Source organism: Coturnix japonica, chromosome 18, assembly GCF_001577835.2.
Source record: "Coturnix japonica isolate 7356 chromosome 18, Coturnix japonica 2.1, whole genome shotgun sequence".
NCBI lineage: Eukaryota > Metazoa > Chordata > Aves > Galliformes > Phasianidae > Coturnix > Coturnix japonica.
Window position 1 is genome coordinate 8769663 of NC_029533.1, and position 14336 is coordinate 8783998.

Genomic DNA, 14336 nt, shown 5'->3' on the forward strand with positions numbered 1-14336 from the left:
CAAAGGTCACTTGCTTGCACTATACTGGCCAGATATGTAAATAGAGTAAACAGATCTCCTAATTTAATATCGTTTTGGGGAGAAGGCTTGGATTACTATGCATTCTAAAGCAGCCTCTGCCTGCTTGAACATGTAGCATGGGTACCGCAGAGGTGGGTGACCAGACTTTCCTAAATTAGCCTGTGATATGATTTCCCTTACGTGTAGCTTGGCTGTAATTCCTACTATTGTTCTGCATTCCAGCAGCAGGAGGGTGGCACAGACTAAGCTGCAGGAAGGGAGAAAAGGGAGGGGGAGTAGTGCTGGACTGCAGCAAGTGTGGAAGAACAAACCAGCCTGAGGAACTCCAGAACTTGTGTAATCTCAGTCTCCTTATGTTAGTGAAAGGGTCTGAGGAGAAGGGATGCACTGTTATTTCTGATATGTGCAGATAAAGCAATTTAGTCTCCTCTGAATTGAAATTAATTACCAGTATGAGAATACTGAACTAATAAGAAATAAAAAGCTCTACAGAAGTACCAGGAACTCAGACTTTTTTTTTCCCCTGGAGGTCAAATGGAGGTAATGGGAAGTGTAAGTAATGGTCAGTTATAAACAAATATCAGTGGCAGCAGGAGTTTGAGTCTAAAATCTTGTCACCTATTAAACTTCTGGCTAAGGCAATGTTGGATCTCAGAATCTTCCCGTTCCCTTTGTCCCACGCTAATTAACTTAAACAAACTGACAGAGCTCTCTCTTTAGGAGAGCTGCTTGAGATACGACTTACATAAAACTATGAGTAGGTAGGGATGGGATGCAAAGGGCTGCTTTTGATTCTTGCTCAGAAAACTACTTTGATTACGATATGTTGTCACAATAGGTTTTTTTGTTGTAATTTCTCTCAAAATAATTAATTGTTAGAAACAGTTGTCAGAAAACAGTAGAAATTGTGATCTTTTAAACCTACTTAGAATAAGCTGCTTTGGTCCACAGCAGTTTTATGGGTGTTAATATAAACCAAAAACAGTAGCTTAATGAGCAGTGTTTCTCGGGAGGGTAGGGAACCCTGAAATAAAATTAAGCAGATAGCAAAGTCAGAAATGTAAAATATGGCATTACTTGAGGTTGCTGTAAGCCAAGGACCATTCTCTTCTGTGTTTTCTTTTGTACTGTCAAGCCATTTTTCTTGAGCTTTGTGTGTGAAAGTCGGTGGTCAGTCCATGCTGCATCAGTTAGTGAATGCTTTTGGAATACAAAGATGTAGAAATGTTTGAACAGAGCCAGCAGCTCTGTTGAGGTTTTATTCCTTGTTTGTGTGAACTCTGGATTCCCATGGGTAAGGGGTATCGTTCCCTCCCGTCTGTAAGTGCTTACTGAAGTATGAATCCTTCGTCAGTCAATGGCTGAACTGTACCTATTAAAAACGCTATTTGGGGAATAATGTATTTTGTTTTTAATGGACACCAAATATACACGATGAGTTATTCTGGAGGTATTTGTTGGCTGAGATTTCTGAATAACTTTGTCAGCATATCAAACAATAATAGTTTGTTCTGGAATTTACTATTAAGGGTATGAAAATGAAGTAATTGGTAGGAAGATGCTTAAAGCAGCAGTTTGTGTCTAAGTGGGAATGTTACTGTGGGATGCAGGCTTTTCATTTATACAGGTTTGTGTAAGTGTGCTGGAGAACGGTGTCCTAAATGGACCAGCTTATGTTCTTATCTGCAGTGAGATCTGTTGACTGGTATGCTGCTGTTTAAGTGATAGTTAAGATGTCTGAATGCTAGTACAGCTCTGTGTTATATTTTTATACCAGATAAATACATGTTCTGCACCAGTGCTTCTGAATTTGTTCTTCAAGAAGTTATTTTAAGACATCATACATGTTTTGAACAAGTACAAATTCTAGAACAGCTTTGGAAAGACTGTCATCAGTTCACTTTGCAGCTAGAAGAGTTGCTGACAGGGTAATACAGCCTGCTATCTGCGAGGCTTAACAGAACAACATAATAAACTTGTTGATATACTTTATTAATTGAGATTTTTTAAGAGCATGAAAGTAGGGGCATGTTATGTAGCTGTAATCTTAACAGGAATGAAAACCACACCTATAGTCTAATGATGTGTTTGGCAGGTACTGGTTTAAGGTATTCTTTATATTTCTGCTTCTTTATATTTGCATGTTCTTCAGCAAAATGCAGCGTAACTCTTCCAATCCTTCTTATTTTTTAATTTTTTTCAATAATTGTTCAATTTTAGGATGAGCTCTCTGATGTTAGCCAAGCAGGCTCAAAAACCACTACTCCAGCATCCACAGCAGCTTCAGATGTACCTGCACTGCCTGCTGAAACTCCTCAAAAGGAAGATGCTGAAGGATTTGCGAAAGGCTCAGATATGCAGAATGAGAAGCCAGACGTAAGCAAGAATATTGAAGTACAGGTAGCTCAAGAGACAAGGAATGTGTCCACTGGTGAGCTGCATTTCTATTTTAGTGAATTATTATTATGGATCTCAGTAGTTATTGTGGAATTTTGTGTTCTCGTGCAACAAGTGACAAATTTGTTTTTACAGAATTTTTAGGTGTACAAAACCTTTGGAAAAACACAAGTCTGTTTTTTTTATTGGTGATGTTAGAATTGTTTCTGTTGTTCCCATTTGAGCAGCAGAAGTGACACTCATCCAAGCAAAGTCTCGAAATAAGATAGATGTCTGCTTTCATAGGAATGAAGTTAAATGCAACAGAAACTGGCTTAGAAATTCCAGTGTGCACAAGGATATCAAAATCCATGTATCTTCTCATGGTTACTTACATAAGTACTTAAATGAGTCTGTTAGGTTGATGGTCAACATGGTATTATGTTTATATAATGCTCTATGTCACAATTCAAAGTGATTTTTTTTTTTAATTTAGACACCTTACTTGCTTTTCTTTAGGTGGAAATGAAAATGAAGAAAAATCTGAAGTTCAAGCAATCATTGAGTCAACTCCAGAGCTGGATATGGATAAAGATCTCAGTGGATATAAGGGTTCCAGGTAAGTTGAGTAGTGTTTTTCCTGCTCAAATCACAGTTTTAGAAGGTACCAGACTTTAGTTTTGAACTCATGACTTGGTTTGATTTTTTAAGACTGAGGTCATGCATTATATAATAAAATCTCCTACTTCTGTGACCCTGTTTCTTTCCCCACATTCCTCAGGAGGTTTTAAGTGTAACAGCAGTTCTTTAGTCTGTTTCTGTGCTTGAACCTCATTATACAGCAGACTTACGAATGCTTCAGAATTCTTTCCGTATTTTGATGAGATGTTCTGTCTACACCGAGAGGCCTTTTTCCCTTAAATCTAGATTTCAAGATGCTGGTGTTTGTTTTGCTGGCCTCTTGTTTTCTTTCACTTACATGTTTAAAATCTGGACTTATGGCTGATTCTCATTTTTACAGCATTTTTATCAGATTCTGATGGAGGAATCCCAGTTGTACATGTGCCAAAGTGATTGTTTGCAAGATTTTGCTTATGAAGGGTAACATTAGAAGAGATATGGAAACAGAATTTAGGAGTCTAAGCCAAAAGCTTCTGAAAATGTTGCTTGTTTTTATGGGGAACTCCTGTGTAGTAACACAGAGGGAACTTTCTTCAGAGTGGGAATATATTTTCCTTCTTAATGATGTTTGTTTTATTTCTTTGTATAGCACTCCTACCAAAGGCATAGAGAACAAAGCATTTGACCGTAATACGGAATCACTCTTTGAAGAACTGTCATCTGCTGGGTCTGGCTTAATTGGAGATGTGGATGAGGGTGCAGACTTACTGGGTAAGAAGGGTTATTTAATGATGCTGCTTACAGGAGTGTTCCTTGTGTGTGAAATGTTTAAGTATACTTGTTAGGTTTGCTGTTAGGAGTAATTTGAAAGTATCTGAGTCTTATCTGAAGTGAATTAAATTGGGATTGTGGAACAAAAAAGGGAAAATGGAAACATACCCATAGTCTTTTCAGGCATTGTGTGTACTATTCTTTATTCCAGTTTTCTGTATGTTATCTGACTTAAGGATTTTGTGTTTAACTGGTCTTTTTTTAGTGTTAGCTAACTTAATGGAGGTTATGACTATCTGTAATTGCTTGGCTTTATCACAGCTCTGTGGAATATGATTTGTAAGTAAATTTCAGTATAATGCAGTGGTGGTAATTTGAGAATGAAACTATTAACTAAAAGCAGGGAAGAGGGAAGGAAACATTTCTTCCTTCCCTGCCAAACAACTTGCTGTTGCTTGTATGCTCACTGAACAGAATGCAGGTTTGGGGGATATGAGTTGATCAGGAGCAAAAAGGCCAGTAAAAAATCTTTCTGTAAATGATTACTGTCTAGTATAATCACAGAGGGTTTTTGGACATATCAGTGTTTAGGCGTCATTTTCCAGTATATAAAATGCAGGTGCATTTCTTGTGTGTATGTGTTAGAAATGTATATAGGAAATCATTCAGCCTCTGTTTTCTGAATGTGCAGAAGTAGAGATGCATAGTATTTAGAATTACTATGCATGCAGGCTGAGTTTCTGGTTAAGCATTCCACCAGAAACCTATTTTACATCAATCGGGATGTTTCTGAGAGTATTTCCCACTTGGACTAACAGACCTATTTTCAGTCTGAGAGAAGACTTCTCTTTGTTACTCTGCACTGCTTGGAATCCTGAGCAGTGAGAGGAGCACCATCCTTGTCCAATGTATTTCATCCCAAACTTCTGCACTTTGTCACGTGGGCAGCTCGTGTCGCATTCTGCATGCAAAAACACAGGAACTGGAGAAATAGTACAAACATTGGAACAACTTCTCCTCGTCTGCATGATAGAAATCAAATTTCTGTCCAATTTCCTTATGATAAATACATTGCTTTCTGTAGGCAAAAGTACTATACTATTTAATATAACATATCAAAGGTTTGTTATAGTCTTCATTAGCATTTTCATTACAACCACTGCTGTTATCAGTGTATGAGAAGTGAACATGTTGTAACAATTTGCTATGCAGAATGTGAGCTAACAGTTGGACAACATAAAGACATTTCCGCTTAAAACACAACCACAGTCCAAACTACTTTGTGCCACTCAGTAGCAACATTTGCATCCAGGGTAGCTGTGTTTCAAGCACTTGTTTTGAGGCCTGTAAAAGTAGTTAATTGGGATTCTCTAATGTTTTCTCTTGGGCTGCATACCCAGGGGAATATTCTGGTGTGTATGCTTCTCTTTTTAAAAGCAAAAATTGGAATTTGTTGCTTCTACAGTTAGGCGTTCTTGGCTGCTGCTCTCATGAAATCCATTCTCTGCATCTTTCCCTGCTTGGTAACACTTTTTATTTTGCCCTCGCACTCTTTTGGCTTTCTAGTTTTTGGTCATTTGTTACAGTGGATCCTGAAATGTGTTGGAAGTGGTTTTGGCTACTTCTGTGGCTTCTGAGAACGTTTAGAAAGAGTTCTTGGAGTAACATCCCTGTATGGCTGGAGCGTAATGGGTTTTTCCCATTATCAATAAAGTACCGTCAGCCAATCTAACTTCCTTCAGAGTTCGATATCATTTGGCTTTAATCCAAAGCTTGGGGAATTTTGACTTGCATGTCCATTTTTAGAGTAACCCTTTTTTATTGTTATGAAACTTTTAAGTCTTTTAGCAAAATTGCTTAAGAGTTGTGTTTGTAGAATGTCTTAATAAGCCTCCACCATTAAGAGACTTCTTTTCTTGTGCTGATCTTGAATCAGCATCACTTGTGTCATCATTGTGTTAACAGTGGAAGGTTTAATCTGGAAATACTTCTGCTGTACCATGTGTGAACAGACCATATCTACCTTGTTTGTAAAACCCTGCAATTGGTTACTTCATGCATGCAAACAATAGGGATGAGAAGTTAATTTACAAGAGTGGAGATTAGATTGAAGCAGCTACGTGAGGAGTTAAGCTTGTGTTTTGTAGCAGTATATCCCTGTGAAACATACTGAACAGTTAAGCATTTCTGATTACTTGCTTCTAAATTATTTCACAGAAAATACACTTCTATTAAATTACTGAATTTTTTTTATAAGTCCAACCAATAGAAAAGTTTGACAAATTTTGTTTAACAACTTTCATATAAAGTCTCGCTTCTAACCACATCACATTTCACTTCCAGTTATTGGTGGTGGCTTTGTTTTAATTCACTCTTACTTCATAAGTTTAAGTATTTTACTGCTCTTCACTCATACTAGCCCTTACATGAAATGTTTCTTGTTCTTGTTTTTGCTTTACATGGAATGCATGGGCTTTAAAGACCATAATTTCTTTGGTAAGGTATCATTTGCTCTGGGGAAATTTGCAGGGCTTTCACAATGTGAGCTTTAATTGGCATGTTTTGTTTAACTTACATACTTTTGACTCTTACCTGATGTAAAAGACAGCAGAACACTGTAGAATTAACTTTTTGTGTACTGATGCTTCCCCACTGATGCTGTACTTGTTTATTGTCTGTTGAGATGTAGCATCCTCAGTATGTATTTAGTAGGTGGAGGTAGCATCAGCCTGTTAGCCAGGGCTGCCTTTAGTCTTTATTTGAAGGCAGATTGGGAAGAAGGTGGAGGGGAAGCCTAACTGCAGGTGGTAGATCCTGAAATTTCAGGTAGCTTATAATTTTTTTTGCCAGGCTTCGTACTTAAAATTCACCTATTTTTGGATAATGATAAAACTGAGGCTTTTAGGAAATGAATTTCTTCTGCTAATTCTGTGTTTATTTCCTTTGGAAAGGAATGGGTCGTGAGGTGGAAAACCTTATTTTGGAAAACACTCAGCTGTTGGAGACAAAGTAAGTGTAAAAAAATAATATATTCCCGTCCTTCTGTTACATGGAGTCTTGTATCAGTCTCTACATCTTTCTGTCTTGAGGAATGTAACTTCTCGAACAAACTGTTCTGATTTACCTCTTTATTTTCTAATGCAGTGGTACAACGTGTTTTGTGAACCTTGGAGGTTTGGCAGGAGGATTTGGCCTGCTTAAGAAAATCTATCATTTTTTTTAATATTAGCTCTAAGTGAGAAACTTAAGAGTAGTCAGGAATAAAACTCAACTGAAGCTAAATGTGCTATGAGGCCGTAGTCCGTCCTTGTAATGATGTTTAACATGTTCGTCTAGGAATGCACTGAATGTGGTGAAGAATGATTTAATAGCAAAGGTGGATGAATTGACCTGTGAGAAGGATGTCCTGCAAGGTGAATTAGAGGCTGTAAAACAAGCAAAGCAAAAGCTTGAAGAGAAGAACAAAGAACTGGAAGAGGAGCTTAAAAGGTAAGTTTAATACTGAGATTCTGAAAAAGAAAGAAAATTGCTGTGGTATCTAATTCAACTACTTACGTTGTGTTTCTTTTTATTTAGAGCTCGTGCAGAAGCAGAGGAAGCAAGACAAAAAGCTAAAGAGGATGATGATGTAGGTTTATGTGTGCATGCGTGTTTTTGTATTGATAATTCACAAGTAGATGTGAGACTACATGTATTGAGTGAATGCCGTTAAGCTTAATTGCTTAAGAGGTAAACTTTCTCCATGTTAAAACAGATCTGAAGAGGCCAAGTAAACTTAAATTCGCTATCTCTGTCATTCCTGTCCTTCCTGAATAACTGCTTTTATTCAGATTTTACTAAATTTGGAAGGATGGGAGGAGAGGAAGCTGTGGTAGAAAGCACTGGGTAAAATTGAATTAGTTTTTACAAAGCTCCAAACAGTTTAGAATCTGGAATTGTGCCCCAAACTGACTCTTGTCTGAAGGCAGAGGCTGACTCTGCAAGGCCCTGCTGTGCTCCTTTGTTCATTCTGTTTGTTTTTCTGTGTTCAGAGTGATGTCCCCACCGCTCAGCGGAAGCGCTTTACTCGTGTTGAAATGGCTCGTGTTCTGATGGAAAGAAATCAGTATAAAGAGAGGCTGATGGAACTTCAGGAAGCTGTTCGATGGACTGAAATGATAAGGTAAAAGACACTTAGCTCCTCGGATTTCACAAGCTTTATCTGTGTGTGATCTGGTCAGTAGACTTGTCTTCTTGCCTGCCCATGAATAAGTTTTTGAAGTTATGTGCATGTAATGGTTTGCCACAATGGGATCTTGGTGACACCTCTGAGAATGCATTACTTAATGTGATGTGAAACAAACACTGTTTCCATTTTCTCACAGGGTTACAAACCTTTTTTAATCACCACTGTTTTGGGGGGTGAAAAGTTACCGTATGTGTGCACGCATCTTAAAGCGATGTGCTCAGTTAGCAGCTGAGACATCAAGAAAGTAATGCAGTCAGTCTTCAGACTGAGTATAATCCATGTATAAGGTCTTGAATGGTGCAGGAGAAAACACAATTTTAAAATCGTAAGATTTGTTAAGTATTAACTGGTGAACTTGGTCTAGCCTGCATCTTCAGTACTGAGTTATCTGGAGGGGATGGCACCCCCCAGTGGGTTCCATATCCAGTGGTGTCATTTGCTGCTGCCTGCTGGTCAGGTACAGTGAATGATATTCGATTCTTTTTTTTTTCTTTGTTATTGTCCTCAATACCCATGAGTCATTCGGAGTATGAGAAAGAAATGTGATCCCCAAGCAGCTATGGTTTGCTTTTCTGTAGCTATAGTTATTGTCTCTTACAGCAATCTCATTCCTCTGCGTATGCTGGGTTTATGAGTCCAGGATAAATCACCACCATTTATTTACAACTGTATCAAAAAGCCAAATCTTAAAATAAAAAGCACTGGTTAAAATACTAAGGCAGAAGAATTTTTTTTTTCTTTCCCCTTTTAAATTTTCATTAACATTTACTCAGTAAACTTAAAATTTGTTTCTTGTAGAGCATCAAGAGAAAATCCAGCCATGCAAGAAAAGAAGAGATCCAGCATATGGCAGTTGTAAGTATTAAAATACAGCTCATGAACAATAAATAAAAGACCCTAACCAATTAGCTGGCACATTTTTGTATGTTAGCTAATTGTCTTTGAGCAAATGGAGCTGTCTTAATTGTTTTCCTCTTGTTACCTAGCATGCCCACTCGGTAAGACTTTTCTTGAAGACAAATATATCGTAAGCTGCATCATCTAATGAATGGCTGTGCACTTTGTGAAGTTAAATGCCAAAGTGCTGTAACTTTTTTTGTAGCTGAATATGCACCAGAACTTGTTTTGTTGTTTTTTTTACAATGAAAAATAGAAACTTGAATAGCTTGTGTGGATTGCATTTATTTCAGCTTTCTTTTTCTCTGTGAAGTATGGTTTACTCTCAGATTTTCCTTTCTAACTTGAAGCTGTTTAGATCTGAAATTGTGTTATTCACAACAAGATACCTGGCAAATAATCCTCTTGATCTTGTGCATTGCTGATAACTAATACATTTCTAGCTCAGAGTGGTGGAAGCTTTAGAATAATGCCCTGTGCATGAACTAACGTGCATCATAAAACTGTCTTCCGGATCTAGAGTTCACATCCTAGTCTTCTTGAATTATTCATTCAAGATCCTATTACATTTACTGTACGAACAGTCAGTAATTCTTCAAGAACTTCTATTGACATGAGTTTCTTTGCTTTGAAAGTATTTGAGTGTGGAATGACTGCTGTGCTGGGCTCTACTTTCAGTCTAGCTGGCTTGAGAGGGCTATCCTATGTGGTGCTTTGCCTGCACAGTTAAGTCTGGATGTTTCTTAATCTTAACAGTCTTCTTTATTTTATTCTAGTTTTAGCAGGCTCTTCAGTTCATCTAGCAATACAGCTAAGAAACCAGAACCTCCTGTCAACGTTAAATATAATGCTCCAACCTCACATATAACTCCATCAGTCAAGAAAAGAAGCAGCACCTTATCTCAATTACCTAGTGACAAATCTAAAGCCTTTGAATTCCTCAGTGACGAGTAAGGCACCTTGCTTTCGTAATACTAGATATCATCTATCCTGTATTTGCCCGTTTTTTGGGGTTTTTTTTGCCCTCTTGAGATTAAAAAAACAATGTTGTTGCAAAGAGAACTGTAATGTTCTGAAGTGAATACTGATACCTGTGTGATCAGTGCAGGTTAGTTACACAGCAGTGACAGATTCTGGGCAGCCAGCAGTACTGTTCTGTTTAGCAGATACCACTGCATTTTATAAGAGTGCTTTTAGTCACAGGAGGCAGCACTCAGTACGCTCTATTCCCAAAGTTTTATGGCTAAGTAATAACTATTCAGATACGTTCAGTTTAAGTTTGGTACAAAAATACCATGTGTCAGGTTAACTGGTATCTTTATTTTTTCATCCCATGCTGATTTTTGGCAGTAAATTTTTTGGCTTACAACTTCATGGCTCCCAGTAACTGTGTAACCCATACAGTTAATTTTAATGTAAGGGTACTGACAGTAATCTTTCTGGTTTGTCTGTCTTTCCCGGGTTCATTAAAAACAGCCCACAGAAATCCTGGTTTTATACAAATGAGTTTAATGGCCGCTTCAGTGATGCACAGAATTTTCAAGAGTATAAGTAATAGGTTCTTTAATAATGATTCTTTCCTAGAACTGAAGCCAGTTTAGCCTCACGCAGAGAGCAGAAAAGAGAACAGTATCGCCAAGTGAAAGCTCATGTCCAGAAAGAGGATGGTAGAGTGCAAGCATTTGGCTGGAGTCTACCTCAAAAATACAAACAGGTATTATGCATATTTTCAAGTGTGATGGAGGATATTTCATTGCTTATGGAATTCTAACAGAGTAGGGAACTGCATTATTTCACAGCTGAGCTGATTCCAGCACTTTTGTTTTGCTCTGTCTTTGACATTTGAAGGCAGCCTTTCTAAAGAGAACCACAAAGTAAAACTCCTGTTTAACAAAATTAGTCAAATCATTCTGACAACAGTAAATATATTTAGATGTCTCTTTTTTTTGCCTAGGTGGCAAATGGTGGCCAAGGTGACAACAAGATGAAAAACTTACCCGTACCTGTTTACCTGAGACCTTTAGATGAGAAGGATTCCTCTATGAAGGTAGAATATTCGGAGCTGTTGATTGAGGCTGTGTCTTAGGCAGCCTATAGCGTGCTATAGCGTGTTATAAAAATTTCATTTTCTTTTTGTAATGCAGCTGCAGTTAACTTCTGCAAGCTTTACAGGCTGTGTTAAAGCTCAAGTGAATCAGAAGTCAAGCTTCAGTAGAAACATGCATGACTTTAATGTTAATGAATTCCTTAAGCTGAACTGCAAAAAGATCGTAATTTTGATATTGGTGAAATTATTTTTATCAGTTTAAGATAAATGAAATCTTTTTCTTCCAAGCTGTGGTGTGCTGTGGGAGTAAACCTGTCAGGAGGGAAGACACGGGATGGCGGGTCCGTGGTTGGTGCCAGTGTGTTTTACAATGATGTGGCTGGCACGGATGCAGATGGCAACAAGCAGCGCACAGGATCTCAGAGTAGCTTAGACAGACTAGACCAGGAGCTCAAGGTAAGGTCACTATATGGGATGTTGAGTAGCCTGTGTAGTTACATACCTTTTCCATTTATCTATAGCTTAAATCTGATAACCAAACACATTATTGGTGGTAATAGTTATTTCTCTGGAAGTCACCAGTGCAAGGTACCTGCATCAGGGAAAAAAAAACTAGAATATTTTTAATTCCTTTCTGTCTCAGCTTGTTGTTAAGTCTCAGGAGCCAGTCCATTTTAGAACAAAACAATGCTCTCTTTGTGCTGGTACAGCTGCCTGCTTTGAGGGGAGTGAAAGATATTAAGGTGTTTGAGGCTAACATATTTTTAAGTGATAGCACAATGTTTTCATGAACTTAATAAACTGAACAGAATAAATAACTGCCTTTACAGTGACATTAAAGCTATATTGTCAGTGACAAGTGATCAAGTACAGTAATATATTTCAGGTCAATGGAAGTGCTTTTATTCTTGTCCCTCTTCTTGATGTTATTTACTTCTACTCTGCTTTATTCTCCTTCAGGACCAGCAGAAGGAACTGAAACATCAGGAAGACTTATCCAGTCTAGTCTGGATCTGTACAAGCACACATTCTGCTACGAAAGTTATCATTATTGATGCTAATCAACCAGGAAATATTCTGGACAGTTTCATTGTTTGTAATTCTCACGTGCTTTGTATTGCCAGCGTACCAGGTAAAGACTTCATAAGCAAGACTTAAAACTTCTTGAAGTGTATCTTGTTCAGATTTTCTTAAGCAATGGTAAAACCTAAGGTCAGTGTGATAAAATAGTTCTGTAGAGTGATGTTAAGAAATGTTTATCTTGAGGGAAATCAATTCTTTTTATTTTGCTTTCCAGTTGGCTTTTGACCTGAATTAACTAAAAGGTAGTGAGGTGTCAGTAACGAGGGAGAATTGTTTGGGTCTACTGTGTTATAAATGGTAAAGTAGTGCCATTGTTTCACAGAACTGCGGACATAGCTTAGGAAAAATACATTGGCTTTTTGTACTTGCTTAAGTAGTAAATATTGGAACTACATATAGAGGAATCTTTGTTGTATTGAGGGTGTATGTAGGGCATGTACTGAGGGCAGTGTAATAGGAAGACGTGATTTTGGAAAACAACAAATAGTGCTTTTGGCTTCTTGTTTCTTGTAAAAGCCTTTGTTAATAATTTCAGTGAAGTTGTATTGCGTAAATAGACACAGAAGAAGATTCCTCCCGAGGAAGGTTTGAACAAGAGTCATCTTTTGTATTGTCAACATGATAAAATTCAAAGGAGGGGCAGTTTCAGATACTTTGGGAAGCTGTGAGAAATAGGAGGTCATGAAACCAGCAAGTGAGGGAAATAACTTGGAATGAGTTGTTGAAAGTAAGCTTTGATGTTGCAAGTTCTGCTACATTGATTTTGCTCCAAAAGAGCATTTTGAAAAGTTTCTTGACATTTACAGCATTTTACTGTTTTTAAGACTTAAAGGTGTTTTAGAGGAGTTGAAGACAGAAAAGAATCTGCTTTTTTTTTTCTAGTACAAAGGATGTTTTGGAGTTAAATGATCTATAGAGAGGGAGGTAACACTCCATGTAAGTACGTGTCATGAAATGTAATTTGTTTGACATGGAAAAAAAGGAGTTAGAGAATTCTGCAAGTTGAAATGTGGCCTATGACTTTCAGATCTCACTGTATGTAGGTACTGCTTTTGCTTTTTGAACAAATTTATTCAATCGTATCATCTTTAGTATCTGATCACATTAAAAAATTCTTGTGTGTGTTCTCCATGTTAAATCTCACTTGCTGGGCAGTTCCCTCAGTGTGAAAGTTTAGACTGTTGTGAAATACAGAGGTGAATGGCCTTTATGGCCATGGTAACGTGCAACTTTAATCTCTTTCAGGCGCAAGGGAAACAGACTATCCTGCAGGAGAGGAAGGGTCTCAAGAAGTGGATCCCAGTCAAGTGGACAAGTCATCTCTGTGTGGAAGTATGACTAGCAACAGCTCTGCAGAAACTGATAGCGTGCTGGGAGGAATAACAGTGGTTGGCTGTACTGCAGAGGGTGTTACAGGAGCACCTGTAGCTCATAGTGCAAATGGTGCCTCACCAATGGCAGAGAAACAGTCAGGTACGAAAATCTTATGGGTGCACTAGGGATGTACTGACGCAGCTGAGAAAGTAAATGGGACAGGTATTTAATAAGTTGTCTTTAAAAGGTTGTGTAAAACAAGTACTCTGGGGGGAAATGGTTTATAAATCTGATATAGTTGCGTTGTATAATTGCAGCTGAAAACATAGTGGAAGTGCTATCAAGTGGGTTTAGGCAGTTGCTTCTTTCAAACCCCTTTCAGTGAAGTCTGTCTTTAGTATCATCTGAAGATAAATTTTGTGTCATCTATTATTAAAATGCTGACCTCCTCTTGACAGATGATTAGAGAAGATGTAGATGTTTGCTTTGTCATACAATGTCTCAATACAGATTTAAGTGAAGCTGCTTAAAGTGCATCTGATAGTTTGCAGTTAGCAGAGCTTTGCTGTTTCTGATCTTATTGTTTTAGCTGGGATAGCTGGACTGTGACCGTCTGGTTGTTTGTTACAGCTCATTGCTTAAGATCTAAGCATCAAATTCTGGCTGCTTTATATTGTTGAGCATTCACTTGCCGTTTTAGCTTTTCAAGTCTTTTGTTCCACAGATATTACAAATGAAAGTAATGCAGTAGATGACAACATTCCAACTGCAGAAGAGGCGACAGAAGCAACAGAAGTCAGTGCAGGGACAGAAGATATAACTGATATTGGGCAAACTGGAGTCTATACAGAGCACGTCTTCACAGATCCTCTGGGAGTGCAGAACACAGAGGCATCTCCAGTGTACCAGCCTGGGTATGTAATTGGAGTCATAACTCTTAAATTTATTCAATAAGAGAAACATTTCCAGAAACACATG

At 37.9% G+C, this 14336-nt stretch overlaps 1 protein-coding gene across 12 annotated transcripts in view; it reads left to right on the plus strand.

The window, feature by feature from the left end:
* The window catches only part of SPAG9 (sperm associated antigen 9), a 54563-nt gene that overhangs the window by 25274 nt on the left and 14953 nt on the right, over positions 1-14336 (plus strand). For 4 of the 12 annotated variants that reach the window (XM_015880224.2, XM_015880229.2, XM_032448256.1 and 1 more), the window contains 17 exons: positions 2242-2452; positions 2917-3016; positions 3668-3789; positions 5190-5201; positions 6271-6285; positions 6741-6798; positions 7126-7278; positions 7366-7417; positions 7821-7951; positions 8816-8872; positions 9691-9864; positions 10499-10628; positions 10869-10961; positions 11250-11417; positions 11922-12093; positions 13290-13517; positions 14083-14272. In XM_015880224.2, the coding sequence (XP_015735710.1) occupies positions 2242-2452; positions 2917-3016; positions 3668-3789; positions 5190-5201; positions 6271-6285; positions 6741-6798; positions 7126-7278; positions 7366-7417; positions 7821-7951; positions 8816-8872; positions 9691-9864; positions 10499-10628; positions 10869-10961; positions 11250-11417; positions 11922-12093; positions 13290-13517; positions 14083-14272 (2066 nt within the window). The remainder of the gene's footprint in view (positions 1-2241; positions 2453-2916; positions 3017-3667; positions 3790-5189; positions 5202-6270; positions 6286-6740; positions 6799-7125; positions 7279-7365; positions 7418-7820; positions 7952-8815; positions 8873-9690; positions 9865-10498; positions 10629-10868; positions 10962-11249; positions 11418-11921; positions 12094-13289; positions 13518-14082; positions 14273-14336) is intronic. The other 8 variants (XM_015880228.2, XM_015880230.2, XM_015880232.2 and 5 more) reach the window with 3 other exon arrangements.